This window comes from Ciona intestinalis, chromosome 3 (genome assembly GCF_000224145.3).
Source record: "Ciona intestinalis chromosome 3, KH, whole genome shotgun sequence".
NCBI lineage: Eukaryota > Metazoa > Chordata > Ascidiacea > Phlebobranchia > Cionidae > Ciona > Ciona intestinalis.
Window position 1 is genome coordinate 4,462,604 of NC_020168.2, and position 23,851 is coordinate 4,486,454.

At 35.4% G+C, this 23,851-nt stretch overlaps 2 protein-coding genes and 1 long non-coding RNA gene across 8 annotated transcripts in view; 2 read left to right on the forward strand and 1 right to left on the reverse strand.

Moving 5' to 3' along the window:
- Positions 1-18,077, forward strand: part of LOC100179495 (helicase SWR1) — a 29,849-nt gene extending 11,772 nt beyond the window's left edge. For 5 of the 6 annotated variants that reach the window (XM_009859749.3, XM_018811183.2, XM_018811184.2 and 2 more), the window contains 35 exons: positions 44-127; positions 432-467; positions 648-688; positions 1,342-1,484; positions 1,777-1,950; positions 2,304-2,506; positions 2,791-2,960; positions 3,339-3,493; positions 4,027-4,183; positions 4,346-4,462; positions 4,790-4,891; positions 5,065-5,122; positions 5,188-5,336; positions 5,782-5,907; positions 7,946-7,981; positions 8,050-8,197; positions 8,432-8,617; positions 8,889-8,986; positions 9,226-9,442; positions 9,725-9,824; positions 10,123-10,270; positions 10,578-10,758; positions 11,074-11,228; positions 11,592-11,784; positions 12,189-12,274; positions 12,679-12,777; positions 13,046-13,117; positions 13,417-13,549; positions 13,844-13,914; positions 14,310-14,390; positions 14,709-14,852; positions 15,270-15,371; positions 16,881-17,003; positions 17,273-17,425; positions 17,739-18,077. In XM_009859749.3, the coding sequence (XP_009858051.1) occupies positions 44-127; positions 432-467; positions 648-688; positions 1,342-1,484; positions 1,777-1,950; positions 2,304-2,506; positions 2,791-2,960; positions 3,339-3,493; positions 4,027-4,183; positions 4,346-4,462; positions 4,790-4,891; positions 5,065-5,122; positions 5,188-5,336; positions 5,782-5,907; positions 7,946-7,981; positions 8,050-8,197; positions 8,432-8,617; positions 8,889-8,986; positions 9,226-9,442; positions 9,725-9,824; positions 10,123-10,270; positions 10,578-10,758; positions 11,074-11,228; positions 11,592-11,784; positions 12,189-12,274; positions 12,679-12,777; positions 13,046-13,117; positions 13,417-13,549; positions 13,844-13,914; positions 14,310-14,390; positions 14,709-14,852; positions 15,270-15,371; positions 16,881-17,003; positions 17,273-17,425; positions 17,739-17,945 (4,448 nt within the window). In that variant the 3' untranslated portion in view covers positions 17,946-18,077. The remainder of the gene's footprint in view (positions 1-43; positions 128-431; positions 468-647; positions 689-1,341; positions 1,485-1,776; positions 1,951-2,303; positions 2,507-2,790; positions 2,961-3,338; positions 3,494-4,026; positions 4,184-4,345; positions 4,463-4,789; positions 4,892-5,064; positions 5,123-5,187; positions 5,337-5,781; positions 5,908-7,945; positions 7,982-8,049; positions 8,198-8,431; positions 8,618-8,888; positions 8,987-9,225; positions 9,443-9,724; positions 9,825-10,122; positions 10,271-10,577; positions 10,759-11,073; positions 11,229-11,591; positions 11,785-12,188; positions 12,275-12,678; positions 12,778-13,045; positions 13,118-13,416; positions 13,550-13,843; positions 13,915-14,309; positions 14,391-14,708; positions 14,853-15,269; positions 15,372-16,880; positions 17,004-17,272; positions 17,426-17,738) is intronic. The other variant, XM_018811186.2, reaches the window with a different exon arrangement.
- Positions 18,078-18,462: 385 nt separating this feature from the next.
- LOC100178767 (sodium- and chloride-dependent GABA transporter ine) lies at positions 18,463-23,269 on the reverse strand. The gene is made up of 11 exons (XM_002122735.3): positions 22,915-23,269; positions 22,719-22,853; positions 22,311-22,521; positions 21,719-21,851; positions 21,285-21,419; positions 20,718-20,871; positions 20,191-20,378; positions 19,788-19,931; positions 19,371-19,571; positions 19,061-19,228; positions 18,463-18,998 (listed from the first exon to the last, which is right to left on the reverse strand). The coding sequence occupies exons 1-11, from the start codon at positions 23,060-23,062 to the stop codon at positions 18,852-18,854; spliced, it is 1,764 nt and encodes a 587-aa protein (XP_002122771.1). The 5' UTR covers positions 23,063-23,269; the 3' UTR covers positions 18,463-18,851.
- The window catches only part of LOC113474119, a 4,974-nt gene continuing 1,921 nt past the window's right edge, over positions 20,799-23,851 (forward strand). Inside the window, exon 1 of the long non-coding RNA XR_003395780.1 lies at positions 20,799-20,887. This is a non-coding gene — a long non-coding RNA (uncharacterized LOC113474119). The remainder of the gene's footprint in view (positions 20,888-23,851) is intronic.

Sequence of the window (23,851 nt, forward strand, 5' to 3'; positions counted from 1 at the left end):
TTAGGTGAAAACAATTTTAATCACTTCCTTACTTTTAATCCAGGTGGTGTGGTGCAAATAGTAACCACAGGTGTACCATCACGCAGTGCAACTCCAGTACCAACACAAGCTGCATTACCCGCAACTGGTAAGTTGTAAAACTTAATTAATGTACATTGTATAACCTAAAGTTAATAACAAGCACTCTTCTAACTGGGTTTAGGTCAAGATGGGATTTTTTCACAATTATATACTGATCATTTTTATTTAAATGATGAAAAGATTCAAAAGGCATAGTTCATCTGAAATAACTGATGATACATTTGAATCAAATTTTCTGATACCAAACACTCATTTAACATTGCTATGCAGCCTTCGAACTCACTTAACTTAATCTAACTGTTCTGTATTGTTGTATTTGGCACTAAAGTAAAAAAAACACTTTCATCCAGATCGTGCAAGCGACACTACAGCAACTGTGGAGCGTGGTAAGTGTTATGTTAAACATAATCTTAACTTTATCTGATGTTGGAATGATTAAACTAATCTGCCTCAGTCAATCTGACAGTTCATGTTGAGAAACCCAGATTAATGACAAACAACAAACATAGGAATGTAACATTAATTGACCAATACAAATCCTATGTTACTTTCTATCTTACTTCCAGATGCCTCAGGTTCAAAGAGGTTGCCAGCAGAATCTTACTCGGTGAGTTATTTATACTGAAAAAAAAATTTTGTCGGTATTTTATGAGTTTAATGGTAATTTTCAAGACTGATATGTATGTATGTGTATATGCCAAACTGTAGTAGTTAATTTTTCTTACCTAATTTGCAACCCTGATTTTTTTTATTGAATAATAAAATAATGTTAAGCTTTACTTTGCAGTAATATTTTTTGGTCAAGCATTATTAAAGTGTTGGCCTTCATAATAATTTAATAAAATGTATAATCTCTCCTACCCTGTCAACACTTACACTGGTTGCCATTATCATGTCATCCAGTGTTGATCAACGCAGGAAAATTAAACTATGTGATTTCCGTATCTGACCGCATAGTGCGTAACAGACCTCGTAGCACAAATACATTTCTACTTACAGACATATACAGCAGGGTGAGGGAAGCTAGAACACCTAGCATGCTGTTTTTTTTCAATTTGTTTGTAAACAAAATACATTTAAAGAATTATAAAACTGTATGACTCCCACAGGCTGTTGCTAATTGTTTAAAACACAATCTGGATATTTGGATATAATGTGCCCAGCGTGTCCCGTCTTCCCCACCCTACTGTATGTACATGTTAAACTTCCTTATAGGTAAATATTCATTGTATAAGTTGCTAATCAAAATCTATTGTGCAGAAAATGTTGGCACGTATAAAAGCTTCAAAGCGAACGGAAACTCTTTCAAGGATAGCACGCATGAATGAACAGCGTTGCTATGCCAACCCATCTTATCTTCCAGCGAACACAATTGATCTGCTTTCATCTATCACAAAGCCAAGGTAATAATGTGGAGCGTAAAGATACAATATGTAAAAATTAAAGCAGTAAAGCCAGTCTTTAAAAATCCTTACTGGCAAAATGTTATTTGCTATAAAAATATGTAGGTTTTGCTAAAAGGTTCTTTAACATGACTATGATACCAGTTTTCTTATCCAAGTAACATAATCCTGGTTACCCACTTTGTGTTTCATTTTACCCTTACAAAAAAATCATCTCAAATGTTCAATTATTTCACAATGTATGAATACCATGCACTTCACAACGTTAAACCCTGTATCCTTGTGTCCACAGACATGCTACAAATGCAAACATGGCATATTACTTCTGGAGGGAATATTACCCCACCCCTGATATATCCACACCAACTCATACCAAGCAGAAATCATTTATTGAAAGTGATTTGTTGCAACAGTTGGTCAAACTACCATCCAGCAGGTTACTTGAGATGCAGGATGTATTAAACAGGTAAATATTTTACTTTAAGACGTGTACTGCATATAACTTTAACTAAATGATGAAAAGATTCAAAAGGCATAGTTCATCTGAAATATCTGATGATACATTTGAATAAAGTTTTCTGATACCAAACACTCGCACACAATAAGTATGCATGTTGTCTCCCCTCTCTCTACCTACACAAACTTCAAAATTAAATTCAAGCTTTTATCCACATTTATCACCCCACCTAACATACATATTTTGCCTATATACACTGACATACAATTTTGATCCCAAAACACCTAACATGAATGTTTAACCCTACACAACCCTGTACAAGTTTTCCCCCAAGCAACTTACACTTTCTCATTCTGCCCCAGATTCACATTCGTTGTCCCAAAAGTAACTTCCCCTTCCACAAAGTTCGTGGCCGCCCACCAAACTCCATGGAAATATTATTCCATCACCACTTCCATGAGCACCCTACGTCAATGGTTGTCACGGAAACTTGTCCCCTACCACAGGATATTGCGCAACACCAGGGTTCAGTTCCCTGAGGTTCGACTCATCGAATATGACTGTGGTGAGTCAGCAAAAATTTTAACTACTTTAGTGATATTATGATATATCTTAGTACTAAATTTTCATAAGACCAAAAGTTGAAAAAAATGAATTTTTAACAATATGTCAATAAAATTGTTTATTTGTCGGTTATTTATCTTAAAAACATTAAAATATTATAAATAAAAACAAAACTTATTAATTTACCCAATCTTCTAAGCCAAATAATTGTATATTTAATACAAACTTGGAAATTAGATTATTGATATGCCTATGTACAAAATATAAACAAACCTTTCGTTTCAGGTAAGCTTCAAGTATTGAACGTCCTCCTGCGAAGGTTTTGGGTTGAAAAGCATCGGATCCTCATTTTTACTCAAATGACGAGGGTCCTCGACATACTAGAGGCTTTCCTCAGTTACCATGGTTACCGATACTTAAGATTGGATGGATCAACTCCCATTGAACAGAGAATGGTAAGAGGGATTGATATGTTAGGATAAATAATAGTTTAACTTGGCATCAGTGTTTCATAACCTATTTAAAGTACAGGATCTTATCTTTGGTTACTTGGTACAAAAATTAAACAAGTATTTTTGTGCTTATGGAGAGTATCACTGTTTGTAAATGCACCAAAACACTTGAAAGACTACTTTGTGGATTTGGTTGGGAAACACTGTTTTAAGCGCTGTTAAACCTAATCTTTTTGTGGCTTATGATGACAATAATCTGCTCCAGTCAACCTGAAAATGCTGACGACACAATAGCAAATCTGAAGCCACCAACCAACTAACCACAACCCCCTTAAAATTACACCCACTAACTTCATTAAAAGATGATCTTTATAACCACAGGCCAGAATGGAGAGGTTCAACAATGATCCTCGCATCTTCTGCTTCATCCTCTCCACCAGGAGCGGAGGTATCGGGGTCAACCTCACTGGGGCCGACACCGTCGTGTTTTACGACAGTGATTGGAACCCCACCATGGATGCACAGGCACAAGACAGGTATGATGCAAAAGATCTATATACCAGATAAATCAGAGGTTCTTAAACTTTTATCAACCATTTTTAAAATTCTACATTAAAACTCTATACCTCTTTTTTAGGAATAAGTTAAAATAGTTTTGTAAAATAGAATAGTTTTGTCGAAAAATTAAAGAATATATTTACAAAACCTTGATAAAAACTTTATGGTTCTTTTGTAAGAATAAGTGTGAAATAAATAATTTTGTAATAAATTTAAAAAAAATATTTTTAATCCTTTAGTTTAAGAACCTCTTTCGTATTATCTCCACTCCAGTAATGATGATAAAGGGCCGAGTTTAATGTTCCGCTCGTTTCGTGGTTTGCAACTTCATTCTCTTATAATAAACAGTCATAATAAATTTTAAAATAAAATAATTTTTTTTTTTTAATGTTTCAAAACACGAAGCGAAAAGTTCGATGACGATAATACCCGAGCGATAAACACTGAACTGGTTTCACCCACTTTCAGTTTCTTTGTTTATTCTTGCTTGACTAAAACCTCCAATACACAGGTGTCATCGTATTGGTCAAACACGCGATGTGCATATCTACCGACTGATAAGTGAGAGAACCGTGGAAGAGAATATACTGAAGAAGGCAAACCAGAAGAGGTTGCTTGGAGAGATGGCAATTGAAGGGGGAAGCTTTACCACTGCTTTCTTCAAAGAGGTAAGCTCTTTGTTATGTAAAGAGTTGTAAATCGGATGGTCTAAATCATACCTTAATGTAAAATAAAGTTTTCCAACCTTTTTGCACCTGGTGTATCGGTATAGGCATTCATAACTACTGTTCTTAATCATCATTTTTTAATCAGTACTACTTTATTTACAGCAAGCATTGAAAGATTTATTCAATGCTCCATCTGGTTTGGAAGACCTGAATGAACAACCAACCACACCAAGGCCGCTTACTGCTCGGCAAAAAGCAATTGAAGCATCCAAAACAGAGGTAGGTTGCTTCAATAAACAACAACCACGAATCAATAGATCAGTGGTTCTTAACCTGGGATGTATCCTATACGTTTCTAACATTTTTTGTATGGGGAACTGTTTTATTCAAGAGTATTAAAAAAACGGTTAAGAACCACTGGTTATATGTTTACATACAAATAAGTATTGCCTGCTTTGCACTCTCATAAGCAGCTGTGATGAAAGAATTATTGTCTTAATATTAACTGCATGTTGATTTCGACACTTGAATCCTGAGTTGCTACATATTATCTTAACTCTCTTTTCTATTCTTTATAAATTATTTCATGAGAATATTTTTCTCCAGGGTGGTGAAAGTGAAAAAGAGAAGGATAATCTTGAAGTTGCTCTTTTGGAGACGGAGGACAAAGAAGACGCAGCAGCAGCGAAGATGCTTAAAGAGGAGCAGGTATGTGATTTAGTGTTAATCACCATGATGTTGAAATTGCCAATGATGATAATTCGACAAGCATATATCAGAATGCTAGTATGTAGAAACAAACAAGGATAACTGAGGCTATGAAATAACATTAACTTTATATTTTTTATTGGTATATTTGTTAAAACTTCTTCTGATCCTAGGATGCTGTTCTGGAGGAATTCACAGAAGAGAAGGTGGAAGAAGAAGATGATGGAATAAGTAAGTGTCCTCCATTCTTCCTTATTATGTATCTACCTGGTCTTCATTTTCTTCTTCCTCCTCAGGTGAAAGATTCAAGATCCCGAAAGGATCTCGTGTTGAAGAAGAGCTGAAGACGATCTATGATGAGTTGAATCCCATTGAGCGATATGCTCTTCGATTCCTGGAGCTCTCAGCGGAGGAACTTAATGATCTTGAACTCCAAGAAGCAGAGGTATGGTTTTTGTTGTTGGAAATTTTTTTACATTGGGAAGTGCAACATTTGATAACAAAAAAAACAAAATTGTTAGTTGTGAGTTGATTGTTAAACGACACTTCCGGGAATTCAGATTGCCATAAAAGTTTTATTAAAATTACAATATGCCTCACCAACAGTTTATAAACTGTAATCTACTCTGTTTAATTCCAAGTTATTTGTTAATGGCTGTTATTACATTAAAACAGATCAGTGTGTCATGCTGTAGTTTGTTTATTATATTTGGCTATTTTGGCTCAGGTTGCACTTCCCAACTTACATAATAACATGATGATCAACATTGACAAGCATATATCTAAATTTCAACTTGTTGACAATTTGTATCTGATATTTATAAAATCCCCCATAAAATTTCATTATTCCTATTATAAATATATGTCTGATGGATGTTGTTTTCTTCCAGAGCCAAGTGGAGCAGTCAAAGAAAGATTGGGAGCTGAGTCACTTGATGGCTCTGAAGGAAGAGGAGGAAATGAGGATGGATGAGGAAGATGAGATCTTCTACACACGAGAGGACTCCGAGGCTCAGGTGAGAAAGAAGGGAAAGAGGAGGAAAAAGGAGCGCGATATTTGCTTCCTAGATATGTCAACATCCGAGGAGGAAGGAGAGGAGTGGCCTCAATACGAGGAGGAAGATGCGGTTAATGGATGGAATGAAGGAGAGAAGGTTCCAAAACCAAAACGTGTGGTTAAAAAACCAAAACCGAAAAGAGAACGAAAGGTTACAAAAGGTCGCGGCAGGGGTCGTGGTAAAATGCAAGCAGGTGTCAATAGAATGGAGTCTGCTGCAAAAAGAGCAAGGTTTCAGAATGTTGCTTCAGATATTTCTGATACCGAGTTTAATAATGAGGTTGTTAATCGTGAGGGGGATCCTTTGTGGACAGAGTATGGGCAAGAAACCGCTGGTTATCTTCTGGATGATAATAGTGATGATCTTGGTGATTTCGAAAGATGGGGATTTAGTAGCGAAAGCGAACCTCCAGCTCAATCTGATGAAGAGGACCAGGAAGAATTTGACCAAATCCAGGAGAACTCTAATCGTAATCCTGCGGACACATACCGGGAGTCTCCACTCTGGAAAGTTGCGGAACAAAGTGAGAAGTTGATGCAGAGTCCGGATTATGGTCCATGTGAGATCTTATCCTTCAGTAAGTCCGGAAGACCCCGAAAACGCAATATCCGGCTTTGCCAGGATGAGTATGAAGTCTTTTCCCCTTCATCGGATCACTCGGATTCAATTCGGAAACCTTTATTAAACAATGTGGTGATTGAACCACCCGTAATAAAACCAATTAAAAAACCAACCATCATCGGAAATCAATTTAAACCCAGGCCACAAAATATTGTCAGTGTGTCACGCCCAGTACAACCAGCAACCAACTTCCGCAATCAAACTTTCAACATGTTTGCCGTGACCCAACCACAACGCACCTTTACAAACAACACTGCATCAAGCAATCGTGGGACTGTTATCCTGCCTTTTTCTTTTGTTCAATCAAGTTCTCCAGCCCGTGCCATGACTCCTGTTCATGCACGGATCGCTTCATTACACGGCGCCAAACCGGTCACTGTCCAACCACGCATCAATCAATCTGTAAATATCAAGATATCACAGCCATCTTCCAATTCACCAACTGTGTTCCTACAACAAGGTCGGTCACTGCCACAGCACATTAAGATAGTGAGCTCTGCCTCCCCTGTATTCAGCCCAACAGTGCTTACTGTTAACTCCAATCGGCCATTACAACCAAACCAGCGAGGTCGTGGTAAAGGCCGGGGTAGGGGGGCACGAAAATCCCGAGAATCAGTATTCGACCTTGACTTAACTACGGTTGAACCCACTAAAGAAAAACCAAATCTAAATCTCTTCGAATCTTTACAAGATGAATTAAACTGTGACCTTAATGTCGTTGGTGACAACGATGACGAGGAAATGATCACTTTGGACTTGGAGCCAGTTGAGGACCCAGCTGATCAGTTCCTTGCTCCTGAAAACGAAGAGGAGAGAAACGTTTTTGAATCCTTTGAATCTTTGTTACAATCGTAACCCAAGGCTGGGTTAAAAGTTCAAGCAATGTGCGGAACTTTAATATTTTGTTTCCAACTTCTTTATCTCTATAGGATAATTATAGGGTTTCAGAATTCCTTTCCTATGTGTGTTCGTTTCTTCATTGTCTGCCTTTGCAGGACAAGATAGTTATAAATATATATTATAATATAGATTTAGAAAAAAAAGCGTATTTTTCACCGTTGCTGACCATTTCCAGTTCGAATGTTCGCCACAGTTTACTTACGTTAGTGATGATTGTGTTGCTTGTTTATCAATTCATTAAATTTTTTCAAGATCTCAAAACTCTTCTGCTCGGACCAGTATGCATTTGGGTGGCAAGGGCACTAGTCAGGGATGAATGCATTTGGGGCAGCTTTTCAATTAATTAAAATAACTGTCTAATAAACCTAAATCTCGCTCTCTCCAAATTCAATCTAGTTGCAAAGCCACTCCAAATGCATTCTGGTAAGTGCAGTCGAGGTTAGTGCATGTTAGTAAGCATTGTTTATTATTACAGACTTACATCGACCAATTAACTGGAGAGATTATGCCGGTAAGTACAACCAACCACCCCCCCCCCTCAATCCACTATACAACATAACTAACAAACCAACCTTCCAGCTATGGTTACCACCCACCCCTCCACATGATGACACGGACATCTACCAAGATGAAACGATGTGTCTGCTTTATCTTCCTGTACCAATGATGGAGGAACAACTTCCTCCAGTGATGAAACGGGATCGGAAACGAATTAAGATGGAAACTGGTAAGGGCTTCTATGATCAAATACAACAATTTAAACGCTTAACACAAAATTTGCTGAAAAAAGTAATTTTCAATTTTCCACCAATATGTAACGTGCGGTTTCAAAATTGGGCTTTGTTTTTACAGCACCAAGTATTGAAATTTAAAGTATTATCAGACTAACTACCGAATTCAATAGTAGACTTTTGTATATTTGTTTGGTTACCAATCATCCAAAATCCTTTGCTTATGCTAGGCATGCAAAGCCCACGGAAGAAATTATCACGAATCGACATCAACATTCCAAAGTCTTTGTTCAATCGTCCGCATGTTAATTTGAAGAAAAAAGAACCGAAAATGAAAATTAAACTTGCTCATAAAACAAAAGCAAGCATGCTATCTGCTACTCCATCTAAAGGAAACATACCAGGCTTAAGCACAGGTAAACACTAGTTTGATTAAGTAATACTGTATTTTGTTATGTTATGTAATTCACAAATATCGATATGAAAATGTGATTTTATTTAATAAGGATAATAATGATGTCATTTCGGCAGAATATTTATATCTTATATTATACAAATAACTGGACTTTTTTGTCTGTTACGTATTTTGTATGGCCAGATCAGTCTATTTCTTTATACCATAATTGTCCTGCTATATACAGCACCAGATCAGGGTTAGATTCACATAATTTATAATGTGATTTTTAGCATTGTCAGTGTCACCAAAAGAGAATGGTGAGCTTGGTAAAGGTGGAGTGGAAATGGGTTTGGATTGGATTATAAATGAAGACTGGGCATTGCTACAGGTAAAGTGTTCATATACATATAGCCAATTATTTAGGAATATGCTAAACATTTCGGTAATTTGATTGTACTTTATATGTTTATACATTTTTTATTTGGGGCCAAGTATCTCAAATATATGTTTCGTTCTTGGCTAATTTATGTGTGTATACTAAATTCGATTTTATTCAAAAAGCTGCTAAAAACTACTGTAATTCAGATGCTTACAATACTAAAGGTTGTATTTCATCCTTCCATACAGGCAGTACAACAAGTATTAGACATGTCACCATCTCTTGCTGTAATGATGCCTGCACATACTGCTAACTGGCATCTTGTTGCTGAGATGGTTAATGCAGTTGGTTGTGTGTATCGCTCCCCTAAACAATGCAAATATCGGTACGAAAATGTGATTTCTATGAGAGAGGACGGTAAAGGGCTCACTACTGATGCTGCTACACCAAAGAAAAAAATGAAAGGTGAAAGTTAGTTTTAATGTATAATGGGCAAGCCTGTGGTGTGTTTATAGCATGGCAGTTTGACCAGAACTGATATACTAAGTATGTCATAAATAAGTATTGGGTTATATTCAACATGTACCTGTAGAAAAGCTTATTTGTAAAATATTAACCCAGTTTATAATTGAAATGTTGGAATATAACCTTACATAGTGTATTTCATTTTGTAAAGCTTTCTACGTATTTGGCTTTTACAAAGTTACTCCTTACCGTTTTAAATAATGTTGTATGTTTGTATTATAGTGGTGAAGCCATTGAAGACCAAACCAATGAAGATGCAAAAGACGAATTATCTTTACATCGCTGACACTAATCTACAATTCTCCACTCTCTATTCTAACAGGTTTTTATCTCTTCAATAATACTAGTTGTAAAAATACTCCAATTTTGCATGGTAACCTCACCGCTTAAATTGCTTAGCCAAACTTTATGTTTTTATTTTACTTAAAATAATGTAACAGTGGTAAAAATTAATGGTGCAGACTGTTAAACTTAGGGACACTTTAACAGTTCAATGCTTTTTACTTAGAATCAAACATTTCTTTTGCGATTTTTGCCCGAACACTTTTTGTGATTTTTGCTCGGCATGGGATAAAATCACCCAATTGCTATGTCACTATAAATAACAATATATTGTCCAGGTTTGATGCTTGCAAAGTAATTTGCAACAAGCGTAACCCACAACAGAAGAGCACGGCAGGTACAGGACAGTTTCAAAGGAATCCAAAACACACAACCATCTTACAGGACTGTGGGATCGCTTACGACAAACCACTATTGCCTATGCAGGTACTTGGAAAGTAATGTCTGCTATTTACAGTTAGTTTGCTTTATGTGTGAAACAAAAATGAATTTTAATCAACACTTATTATGGCTGTGTTTGTATAGAGAATGACAGTATGTGCTTCACAATCCAGATTTTTGTTTAACTCGCTTGGTTAAGAAACTGTTGTAAATACAAACTACCAAAATTGGTACAAGCTATGGTCTTTTCAGTATGCATTTTCTGCAATGTATAAAAAACTCCTAAAAATTTTTTAATTACTTGTGGGGGAAAAGTAATACTGATCCATAATTTACACCCCTTTCACCCAAGGTGGCAGCAGCGCGTGCCAAGCGAATCGCGTCACAAAAGAAACCGACCTCTGAGTTACTCGCCACCACTGCCAGCCAACCACAATCTGTACAAAGTGTTCAACCAACCGTGTCAATCACACCACAAGTTGGTCATACTGTCATTGTAACCAACGGCAACCAACTTGTTGCTAAGCAACCCAGTAAGTACAACTGTAGTTAAATAACCCGTGTATAATTAATTTATAAAAGAATGGTGATAAAACACTAGTTCATGGATAAGGTTAAGAATTTACAAGATATTACCATTAAATCACAATTAAATATACACCACTTGGGCAAAAGCAGTATTTTTAGAATTATTTTTGTTAATTTGCAATTTTCTTTTTTCAAAAAACTTGTTTTTAATGAAGAATATGTTAAAATCTTTGCATCAAAAGTTAGGGGCAGCTAGCATCACCACTTGCCTGCTTAAATTAAGCCAAGTTTTATGTATTGACGTAAAAATCCTCACACAGTGGTCCCTGGTTTGAGTCAATTGACAGCCATCCCATTATCAGGTGGTGGAAGCAACATAGTGGTCAACAACTCTGCTTTTACACGTCGTGTCAACCAATCACAAGCTGCTGCTATAAGTCTACAGTCGCAGGGAACAAAGATGGCTACTGGCAAGGTGAATTACTCTAAATTCAGTTGGTATTTTTAAAATATTGCTGTTAAGAACATCATTTGGCTGTTTATTTTGTTATTTGTCATTGACTTTGATTACAAGATTTTTGTTAGTTTTTTTAAATTTTTTTAGTAAATTTTTTTGGTAGTTTTTGTGCAAAAAGACAGCAACCATTAAATTCTTCCAATTAACTTTTTATACAAACTGACATATTTGAACCTAATTAACTTAAAACTTACCTTAGTTTTCAAAAGAAAACTCAACTTTTAAAACCATAATATATTTCAAACTTTAGTCTCTTGTATATTATAATTAACAAACAAGTTTCTTAGTTATATTACCCCTCAACTTTACCCCTACCCCCAGACCTCCGTGCCCTCCCTCACCCTGCGTACACTGACTGGTGCGCAACAACTACAAATCCAACCACAAGGATCCAATGCACAGATGTCGCTCAACTTCACAGGTGGTGGTCAATCACCCATGGTAACCATAACGACAGCAGTGGCTGGTACAAGCACACCTTCTATAAGACCTTCCGTTACTTACCCCAGCAGAGGTAGGCGTATATTTGAAAACACAAGCGGTTTTTAATCTATTTATTCAGCCATATTTTCCAAGTTTTTGCTGGTTTTGAGTTATTGTGAAGCTTCAATAAAAACTCAAAAATAGCTTTAAAAAATGTCACTTCAAAAACATAAATCTTAAATTGGTTTTATAGAAGCAGAATATGTAATGTGTTGTGTTGATAACACAATGCGCAATGGCTTTTTTATAAAGGTTAAGAACAACTTGCTTATGTTAAAATAACTTACCAGCAGAATGATGATTCTATCACGATGGTCTTCATAATAATTATGTTGATACCGTATTAGCTCTATCTGACTGCTTGTAACTCAATTCTTTAATTATAATCTTAAAAACTGTTAAGAAATATTCACATTCGATTCCTTTATATTACAGCGGGCACACAGGTTCAAAAGTTGACCACCATGCAGCAGATACGACAAGCCAACAAACAGCAAACTGTTACTCCAACAAAACACCATGTATGTATCTAATATTGAACACCAACATTTAAATCTAGATTAAGTAATGGGAGATATTGGCAATGTGCCAAGCCAAGCCGTAGTGTCTCCTCTTTTTTGATGCTTGTCACTAGGTTAACAACTGGGCGAACTCCAGCTTTTACAGCTTCAGCCCATCCCTAGGTACTATATTGATAGGCTAATGAAGGATTTGAAGATCTTATTAATTCCTATGGGCCCACACATTCTACTATTTTACGCAATACATACTAAAAACTGTGCTTACATGGTTGTGCATAGACGATTTATGTATTCTATATTTAATATAGAATAAGTATATATATATATATAGTTTTAGGCAAATTACAGCATCCCTTTATGATAAACCTTTGCCTACAAAAGTAATAAAGTTATGTGCACACCAGGTGAAGCAGCTTCGGGTAACTCAACAACAACCTCAACAACAACAGCATGGTGGAGTGTCAGCTTCTGTAACCAAGCCGTTATTAGGAAAAACTGTGCAGGTCTGTGTTTTTTTTTAATAGAATAACCTACCAGCAGAATGATGATTCTATCACGATGGTCTTCATAATAATTATGTTGATGCCGTATTAGCTCTATCTGACTGCTTGTAACTCAATTCTTTAAATAAAAACTCAAACTGTTGAGAATTATTACGTCCCATGCTATTACAGCAGGCACACAAGTTCAAAAGTTGAATAAAAAATAAAATTTATCAGATAAATTCAATTTACAATTCAACAGTTCAGTAAAAATTTGTTTTTTCTGTAGCTGACAAAACAAGTCACGCCACAAGAGTTGATGCTCATGAAACGACGCACACAATTGAAAGTGCAGCCACAGGTAAACATTTTAAACCATAATTTGATTTATTACTTGTTTTAATGCTGAATTCTATGAAGAGAATTTTAAAGGATTCACTTATAATTACATTTTAATTAAGGAGAAGTTTAAATAATTCAACTGTACATAATTTTTAAGTCTGTTTCAAATGCAGAGAACTTTTTAAACATAATAATATTTTATTCCCCTTTATCAAAAACTTGTTTTGTCACAACAGCACTAATGTTGTTGCAATTACACAATGTCACAGTGATTTTCATAAGTTGTGTCTTTCCATACTTATGTAACTTTACCCTCAGATCCAGATCGCACCCATCAATGCACAGATACAAGCACAACAAGTACAATCGTTAGCTGCCCAACAAGCCACACAATCCATCATCACGACCAAACCACTTCCTATCACTGTTCCTGTCACCAACCTTGTATCGGGTGAGTTTTCATTCTGTACTACAAAAAATCCTTGTTTTTAAAACTGTTAAAAAACAAAAATTTCGAAATTGGTGTATTTTAAGATTACAAAAACTGAAATATAAAATATTGCCATCATTTTTTTTTCAAATTACCAAACTTAAAAAAATGATGAAAGTTTTAAAATAATGAGATTTGGGAAGATTTTTTGGATAAATTTTATACTGAATTTATGTACTACAAAATAAGCATACTAAAAACCTGCAAAACTAAGCAATTCAAGTAATACAAATTGTTACCCAACCTTTTTCACAGGTGTCAACTTGAGCAGTTTAAACACCACAAGTTCATCTCAACAGAAACCCATGATAGTAACTGGTGGACAGGTTAGTTCATTCATCATGTTTGAAATATTTTCACCAATTTCACCAAATGATGATTTTACACGATGGTCTTCTGATATATCATGAAGATTGCGTATTAGCTCTATCTGATAAAGCAGTGCTTCCCAAGCTCTTGTCCAACTTATTCAAAATATTTTCTTTTTAAAAAACATCACTGACTTAGTAAAAAAGAAACTCCTAAAAAAAATTAATAAAAAAGTAATTAAATATTTTTTTTTGTGAACTATATTTAGTAAATGCTTACTTGCATAAATTTTGTTTTATTTTTTTATCGAACATTGGTTGGGAAGTACTGTGGTGAACAAATAAATAAAAACAACTTATAATCATTAATCGATATACATATTTTTATCAAATAATCTCCATTTCCAATACAGACCACACTGAACCAACAACATCTTATATTCCAACAACATCTGCTCAAACAACGACAAATTCCTCAACAACAAGCACGACAGGTGTGTCTCAACATTTGGTTTAAAATAAGTTTTTGGTATGAACAAGTTTGCAAGTGGTAAAAACAATATTAAAGTTTTAGTGTCTAAGGTGTCCAAACATGGCATCTGTTCCATATATAGTTTTAAACATTATCACCCAAAATTTGTAGTAATTATTTGTTCAATCAGGCTTTTAATCCCTAATTTAAATATTTTCCTTGCTGTAGAACTTTTAAAAGTAAATCTGTAGATGGCCCACACAATAACTAAATAAAAAATGCTGGTGTTAAAAAAATAACATTTATTTAATGATTCACTTATCTTATTATATATTCTCAGGTGATTGCATCGAAGCAACCGAAAGCAGTATACGCACAACAGTTAGTTAGCGGCACACAAGGAGGTACAACAGTAAAGATGCAAGCTCAAGTCCTCAACCAACTAATGCAGCAACAACAGAAGCAAAGAAGAAGTTCTAACAAAGTAAGTTTGCTATTTCACTGTTTTTAATACTATTTTTAAATATAAATGGTTGTTTGGTATTTGTGTACTGCCCAAGGGACTGAAATTAACTTTAATTAATATAGTCACCTTTACCACCTTGGATCGGTATAAGAAACTTGGTGGAATTACAATCTGTTTTTTTACTAAAAAAGCCAATATAAATTATTTACATTATACCTGGTAGCGGAAGTAACCGAATATAATTCATACACTTGCCATGCTATATAGGGAGTACGGTACATGAGATGTGCTGCAATTTAGACCAAAGTTGCCCAATATCCCACTTCATATTATGGGAACTACCAGATGCTTAAAAAGACATTTATATTACAGTGGTTAAAAACCAATGATATTAGTAATTTTAAGCTAAACTCAAAGCTATTGTAATATTTCCAGCAACAACAACAGCCTGTCACCCTAACTGTCACTAAACTTCTACAAAGTCAAAGTCCCGTTGGTACAACGCTTCGCCACACGCTGGTGCCTCAGAGCTCACAGGTAGCCATGTTGCTTAAAATTTTAATTTTAAACTGAACAAATGAATTCAGTTATTCCTATTATAGACTATAGTTAAAAACATGTTTCTTAAATCTAAACAGATTTTATGCAAAAAAGTTCGATATGAAAATGATACAAAACATTGTATTTAAATTTACGGAATTTTTAACACAGTCAGTTTAAACAGACAGTCCAAAGTACAGTATTGATATAATTTTAAATTTCCCACCTAGGGCTGTGGATTTTCCCTATTTTTGTTTAACCGTTAACCGTTCAGTTTTAACCGGTTAACCGATACTAGTGTAATCCTAATAAAAGCGTCTTGGTTATCGCTTTTCTTTCGCGAATTTAAAGGCAACTTTACGACGTACGTATGGGCTATGCTTGCAATACACGGGCAATTGTTCTTAACGTTAAAGTAATGCTTTCTTATTCATATTCAAGCCTGTTTTAAAGCACCTGCCGTCTAAATAATCAACGTGTGAATTGCAATTATGACGCAGTTATTAACGCGTGAAATGCTATTATGTCGTAATCAATTGCCAGGTCAAACAATCGCTATTATGATACAATGAATCCACGTGTGAATGCCTGCTTTTTCGTAATAAACACGCTGCTTGGCTGAGGAAAACATTTAAGTTGTGTATTACACCAATATAATGTTGCAAAACTAGTAAACTAGTTAGCCTGCGGTATTAACAATCAAGATTGATGGCGTAATCGCCGTTGTAGGGCACGATCAAAGCAACAGTGTCCCTGCGCACTCTGTCTTATTGCAAAGAACCAATTAACGATCGGGAACACGTGCTTTTCGTGTAAATAAGACAGATATTGATATACGTTTATGCCCTATGACGTCATAGTTCGGTTAACGACTCGAACTTTTCGTTAGCGGTTAACCGAATAGGTTCGGTTAACCGTTAACTTTTCCACAGCCCTATTCCCACCGCATCATTTCTATCGTCACCACCAACCATTGAACTGTGGTATAATAGTAATATTAATAATAATAATTTCCTTGACTGTTCAAATTTCCTGTTCATATCCTGTAGTGATATGCATAGAGGTTTAACTGTGTGGCATACATTTTATATCTATAATGTATTCTACTAAAGTATCCAATGTATTAAGAAGCACTGCTGATTTAATCTATCACATCCAAAGTTCACATACTTAATGGTTTAGGTACTGAGCCAAGTTATATAGCGTTTAACTTTGAAAAACAAAACTTTTTACTAAATTGCTTATTTTTTTGGGAAATTTTTTTTCCCCACATACTATTCCTAAATGCCTTTAAAGGACACAATTTGTGTATTGATAAAAACCTCAGAAGCTGTTTCGTTTTTTTTAAACTTTGATGGTAGTTTTCGATCACATTTAAGCATTTCTAACAATACAGTTTTTTATTTTTCGTTGGTATGCCCCTTTAATTGGCCACATACCAAAACTACAAAGCTTGCAATTTTTAATTCAAATCCACTAATTAAACATAAACATCCAAAAACACAGATGAACGCACAACAAATCACACAGCTACCAATATCTGTATCAACCGCCATTGTAACTAGTGGTGCAGGTAACCAACAACAAAGAGTTATTTCCCAACCAAGGCAACCACAACAGTTACCAAGGGTAAGATCTATGTTTGTTATTAATGTGGGGTTCATAACCCAGGAGTTGTAACCTGAAATTGGTTGTTTTGTTTTATTGTGTAATAATTCACAATTGTCTTAACATCTATAGAATAATGCTTGTTTACAAAACTTGCCCAAAAACTTTTCTTATTTAATTTTCAAAAAACTGATAAACTGATAAAAAAATTAAAAAAGTTCGCTTAAAACTTTAGAAACCAATATCGCCCCCCTGTTTTATTGGTAACATAAACCTCAACATTCCAACAGGTTCGACAGATACACCAGATGACCAGCCAACCAGGTTCCACACCACAGATGATCGTTGCATCCACACCAATTGCCATGCAACGTCCACCAACTGTGGTTACAGTAAGCAACCAACAAACGATGCAACTGCAAAATCAACTTCTATCCCAACAAGTAATTTAACCTTGCCAACATTCATTGGTCTAACTTTTAAATAGTCAGAGAATGCACACAAAGACTGATTAATTTGCACCCAAATTTACTGGGAAAAACATTGAGCACATAAATACCTAACTGTTATCTTATCTGCAGAAACCTTGGTTAAGCCATATAATTCAACTCTTAAAAAATTTGTTAGGTACTGTACCAAGTTTAATTTTTTCCATACAATTTACACTTCCTTATTTCACATTTCCATACGTCTGTTTTATAACGAAGATCATTTCCCACCACCCAAAGAAAAATTCATTAACTCATACTTTCCCAGGTTCACGTACGAAACCCAACACAAACTGTTCTCTCCCCCACTTCAATCAACCTGCAGGTGATCCCTTCTTCCCACCCTACCACACCACAAGCCCAGTCGCATGAAGGTTCCCCAGCCACACAAGTTGTCACCTTATCTACCACTGGTAGTCAAGAAACTCCAGGCCAGGAAATTCAGTACACACTGCAACAGAATGTACCGAGATAGTTCCCCCTTTAAAACAGCCCTCATTTTACCCTTGTATATATTTATTTTCTGAGATCATGAGCATGAATTTCTTATTCGATTTATCACAATAGAGATATTTTAGATTTTGTTAATACATTCTCCTATGTTATATATGCTTTCCATGTCTTATATTCAGTTGTAGATGATAAGACAGCGTTATATAGTACTGTGGGGCAAGATGGATAGATATTGTTCACATGTAACAATTAACAACGTTCTTTTAAGACCTTAGGGTAATATTTATTGTTTACTACTAAATGGGACGATAAAAAATGAAAATCTAGCCCATCTTACCGCACCCTAATATATAACAATCTGTCCTATCTCTCATAGAACGGTTACTGCCTATTATTTTGTGAACGTTGTGTTAGAAGTCTGAAACATTTACTAGTTTCTGGAGCATAGTTTTACCATATGTCACGTTTTTGTCTGTTTCGATATTGATTAATCGAAACAAAAGATAGGCATGTTCTCCTAACTACTGTACCAGTTCTGCCACAATTCTCAAAACTTGATTCTATTGAGGATCCAGCTATTAATTTAACTGAGTAAGATACATTAAAAAAGTGCAAGTACAAAAATTAGGTAACAATTGGGGAGTTTCATTGTGTATAAAAAAGAACTTTTTCCAGCTTTGGTTTAGAGTGCTGGAATGTTTCCGAAATTGCTTTGTTATTTTGGTAATTGAACTGTGGAGGTATTGGTAGATGCAGCATATGAACAGCAACATTTACTAGACCACTACCATGTATAAAAAATGTGACGCATATAAGCAGATGTTATATATACAAAATGCATGGGCTCCGCTTAACTTGATGAAGATAAAACTGTGTGTATAATATGTTCTTGCGTTTCGAACGCGCACCTAAATTGTTGCTGGAAATTCTAAACTTTCGTATTGTTTGAAAGAAATGTTGCAGTCTCTGTTGCATAGGGTGGAGGGGAGTCAGATTCTTTGCTCGAAACTGACTTCATCACATCATCATCAAACTCATCAGTTTTTAAACGTGGAATAATAGATAGCTTGAGCCGCTATGTAAAAATATTACATGGCATTAGTGAGGTTACAGACAAATCAAAAGTATGTAACTTACTTGCCAAAATGAACCCTTTAAACTCAAAATCGTGACAAGGGCCCCAATTGGAACACAAAGCATTGAACATAACGCTACAAGCCATCCGAGACCATCTGCCCAAGCGGGGTAAACATAGGAACCATAGTGAGCAGGTTTGTACTTCACAATACTGAATATAAGAATAACCTGCGTGGAGGGACAAGGTTAAATGCAACAATGCGGAACAAAATTCAAAATAGCATGCTAAAAATAAAAACATCGTTCAACCTGGTGACCAACAAAGCATGAAGGCTCTTTGTTAAGCAAATACCGCGAATTGTCAACTTACTCCAATCAGCAAAGGAGCACATACGACCCAGCAAACAACGAAAAACTTGGAAGGTGCAGTGCCAGTCATTTCTTTGACACATTTTGCTACTCTACGTCCACCAAATATCCAACAGATTGCTACCACTTCAAAGAAAGCAAGGAACATGAGTGACACGATCGCTGTATAGTTGTCCAGAAGCGTGAATACGTAAATTCCGCCCTAAAAAGTAATTCAACAATTAATTCACTTTTTCTTAATTGTTTTGTGCCATGTACGCTTTGTAATTAATTAAACTTTTCTCAATTATTTTATGCTATGTAACTGGTGCACTTGGCGTTTTTCAGCACAGTGACACAGTCACATACATAGTTCGAAATAGAACTATTTTATCACATTGTCCTACAGAATGATTTATGATAAATATATTTAGACTACCTGCATGAGATTTGGAATGCCGATCAAGAATGCGATAACGCAGACAAAAAGTGCGAGTAACTCCTTCCTTTTAAAGTATTTTGTCAGCAGTTTTCCATCCCAAACATCTGACAGCGTCGTGTTGACAACTTCAATCATAGCAAACTAGAATGTAGAGAGCGGGAAATTAAAAAATATTTTACAGGCGAGGGTTATAAAAACAGAAGAGTAATTGTAAAAAGGTCGGTATTTATTAAAAATGCTATTATTTGAGTTACATTAAAAATGTGCCTAATTTAACCTGCGGAAAAAAAACGATACTGGAAATAAGTTTTCCCTACTATACACATGGAAACGAAATAAATTTTTGAAATGTTTGAGGAATACAACAAAAAAATTATAGCATTTAATGATAATAATGCACCTGACTGTCAATACCCATGCAAATCAACATTAGAAAGAAAATTGCCGACCAGAGTTGTGGAACTGGAAGATTGGAGAAGATTTGAGGATAAACGATAAAAACAAGTTCCGGTCCTTCAGTCGCAACTTGGGCAACTTCTTTACCAAGGACATGCGCCATATGCCCCATTGCGGAGAATATGACAAACCCTGCAAGAATATAAAATTAAAAATATTGATATTGTTATTCATTCTTACAATTTAGCATTACAAAAGTAGTTAAATGAATGTAATTTATTTATCCTCGTGTGGTGGGGCAATGACATTTTTTATAACACAGATGTTCTGTTTCATACACCTCACACTCGCTTAGTTTACTTATCTGTATTAATTAACCTATATTATATTAAACTGTATTGTTTCTATTTACATTACGTTTGTTTCCAATAGTTTGTTGAAATATTTTAAGCACAGCTTAACTGACTTATTTTCCCATTACAGAGTCTACAGCTTTAAATAGGTACTTAGGTATTTTTGTTCTGCTCCAACCTGCAAGCAAGCTTGTCCCACTGTTGATACACGCGATACACAAAGTGTCGCGCAAGATATTGTTGTCACGGCGATTGTAACTTGAAAACGCGATGAGAGAACCAAAAGCAATTCCAATCGAGTTGAAGTTTTGAGCAGCAGCATTCACCCATACCTATCAGTGATAAAAAGTAAGTGGTTATTAATTTTTATAAATTTTATAATGCCCTATGACTCCTATTTAAACATTATTTCCCTGTTAAGCCATTTCACCCACAACAAAAATAAGTAAAAACTGGATAAAACTGCTTCTTAGCCAGTAGGATGCCATTTCATATTTTTGGGTCCCTTATGTTATAAAAACACCTGTAAAACATGTCTCAAAAAATGCATGGCCAAGGTTTTATTATAAATCAATGCGTAAAATATTAAACTTAATGTAAATAGGTTGAAAAAATATTACTGTAAACTAAAGACATATTGTAGTCAGGACATTACATACCTCAAAATCAATGCATTAAGATATTAAACTTAAAGGGTTGAAAAAAAATATTACTGTAAACTATAACGCATTAGGACATTACATACCTCAACATTGAGTAACTCGCTCCAAACGGGTTTAATAAAGTAGATGACACCAGAGCGTGCACCAGGTAGTGTGCAACCAACCACAAGTAATATGATAAGGATTAGATAAGGAAACGTGGCGGTTGCGTATACTACCTGCATTATATGATATAGGATTGAACAAAATTATTGAGTTAGAAAATGTGGTGCAATAAAAGCAATAAATGATTTTTTTTTGTAATTAAAACTCTTACAAAAAAAGCATTTTTTGTTAGATTCTCACGGAAATAAAGATTATATATATACCTCCCACTTTTTTATAGAGAATTTTCAACTAGGGTATAAATTAGTATAGGTATATGGTTATATATTATTTTGTATCCATAAGAATGCATTGAGGTTTAATAGCAGTAAATAGTAAATACCCAGGAGAAAGTTAATTGAAAAACACTAACCTTTCCAACAGATTTAATTCCCTTTGATATACAAAGATAGCATAGAACCCATGCTAGTACAAAGCACCCAAATACTTTCCATTGCATGTTTCCCATGTCGTGTATACCTTCTGTTTTCTTTAGCACCACTTGGCTAAACAAAGGACATAATTAGTACTAGTTTATAAACCTAACAATATGTGTTATTTTAAAATGTAACTGTAAGTCTGTTTTCTAGTCATTTTTTTTCATTTTATAAAAACACACAAAATATTTATAGAATTTCAGGCTCAAATATTAGTCAGCAGATGTAGATAATTTGTTAAAAATGTGACTAGGCTATTAAATGGAGACAGTAATTATACACCACCAGAAAAAGATACTTTATTATTGCATCTTTAAACTAGCATATCATTTCTAATTGTTGGTATTGGTAATAAAGGAATGTTGATATGACACAGCACACCTATTTGTCAAATATTTACATATTATCAGATGAAGTTGTTAATACAACATCCATCGCACCTTAAAGATGGCAAACAATCTCTATTATTCCCTAAGCAAACAAAGCTTCTTAAGGTAAATAGACAACAAAACATTGTTGTTCGCTCACTCAAAAAAATCTTGTGTTGAAGACACTGTCCAGTTATTGGCGGTGTCGTTTGAAGAAACACTGCAGTTTGGGCTGCTCCATGTTTCGTTGCAGCTTTGCCATGGGAGATTAGCATTGAATGAATTGAAGAAATAATATATTGCCCATGTAATTACAACATTGTAGTATGTGCATAGGATAAAGCTGATTACAACAGTTGCAAGGCCAACTCCTAGAAAAAAAAACAACGTTTTTTTACATGTTGTGAGACACGTAAATCTGAACTATATAACACATTATGTATAACTGGTGAATGGCCATGATGCACAGGGATTAATGTGACTTATTTACCCTCGCGTGGGACAACGACAGTCGTAATAACACGGGTGTTCCAGGCATAAGCGTAGCAATTATCATAAGTTAAGGTACCTTTCATAAGTGGGCATATCATTTCCAATGCGTGTACTGGTCCGTAACGTGTGTATTGACCAATTGCCATCTCTAAATAAAGCAGTGGGATACCACACAACACCAGCATCGTCAGATACGGAATTATAAATGCGCCTGTCAAAATGCGGAAGTTAAAACAAACACCAAACGGGAATACAGACAAAAGAAAAATTACCCCCGCCACTTTTGAAACAAAGGTATGGAAACCTCCATATGTTTCCAAGACCAACTGCATATCCAACACACGCGAGCAGAAATTGTGATTTGCTCTTCCATTCGCCTCTTTCAACGCGTACCGCTTCTTCGTGCTTTTGCTGCACCATGGTGATGGCAACAATAGTAAAAAGCTACGTTTTAAACTCAAGTCAACGTTATTCCTGTACTGTCTTGCACGATTAGCATATACTCGGCGCATAGATACGTTTACTCTACCGCGACATAATAACCTTAACCGCGTCAACACAAATACTATTATGTGTCTCGCCAGTGTCGGCGCGTAGGGCACGCTGTAAATAGTTTTTCGTCGCTTCTCTTCTGCTTTGTCCGAATGCGCTTCGTCATGTGTCATAATGACTTGATGATTTTAACGAAGCATTGTGAAAAGTGATTAGTCATTCCAGACTTACTGTTCTGAGAAGGCCAGTGTCGAGTTACACTTGCGGTGTGAGCTGACGCCATGCTTTGTAAGGAACAGAACACCCATGTTATAACGACTGTCGTTTTTTGGCCACGCGAGGATAAACCAAGTTACATTTATACATTCTAAGAAGCGAACTTTAGCCTGTATCGATGAAAGTACACGCGGATTTTAGATATCACATACATTGCTGAATATGGTTCTTAGTAAAATACCGGGCCTCCCTGCCTAATACTGGTAGGAATCCACGAAGGCGGGTGATTACCAACTTTTTTATCTTTATTAGTTACTCTCCAATAAGTTCTGTGGGGTAAGATGGGATATCGTGATGCTCCAAATATTCTTTGTTTACTGACAATCTTACCCCGCCCTACTATATATAATGACTGGAAAAATGCAGCTCTGACCCGTGTTATAGTCCGTTTTTACATTTTACCTTACTATAATGCTCCGCAGTTCTACATATGCTACTCAC

Bases quoted from the DNA above. Each gene is read 5' to 3' on its own strand.
- LOC100178767 (XM_002122735.3), bottom strand. From the start codon at position 23,062: ATGGTGCAGCAAAAGCACGAAGAAGCGGTACGCGTTGAAAGAGGCGAA. The intron at 20,379-20,717 runs GTTGGAGCAGAA...ATATTCTTGCAG, and splicing joins TGGGACAAGCTTGCTTGCAG to GGTTTGTCATATTCTCCGCA. The intron at 19,229-19,370 runs GTAAGTTGACAA...CCCTCCACGCAG, and splicing joins GTGCTCCTTTGCTGATTGGA to GTTATTCTTATATTCAGTAT.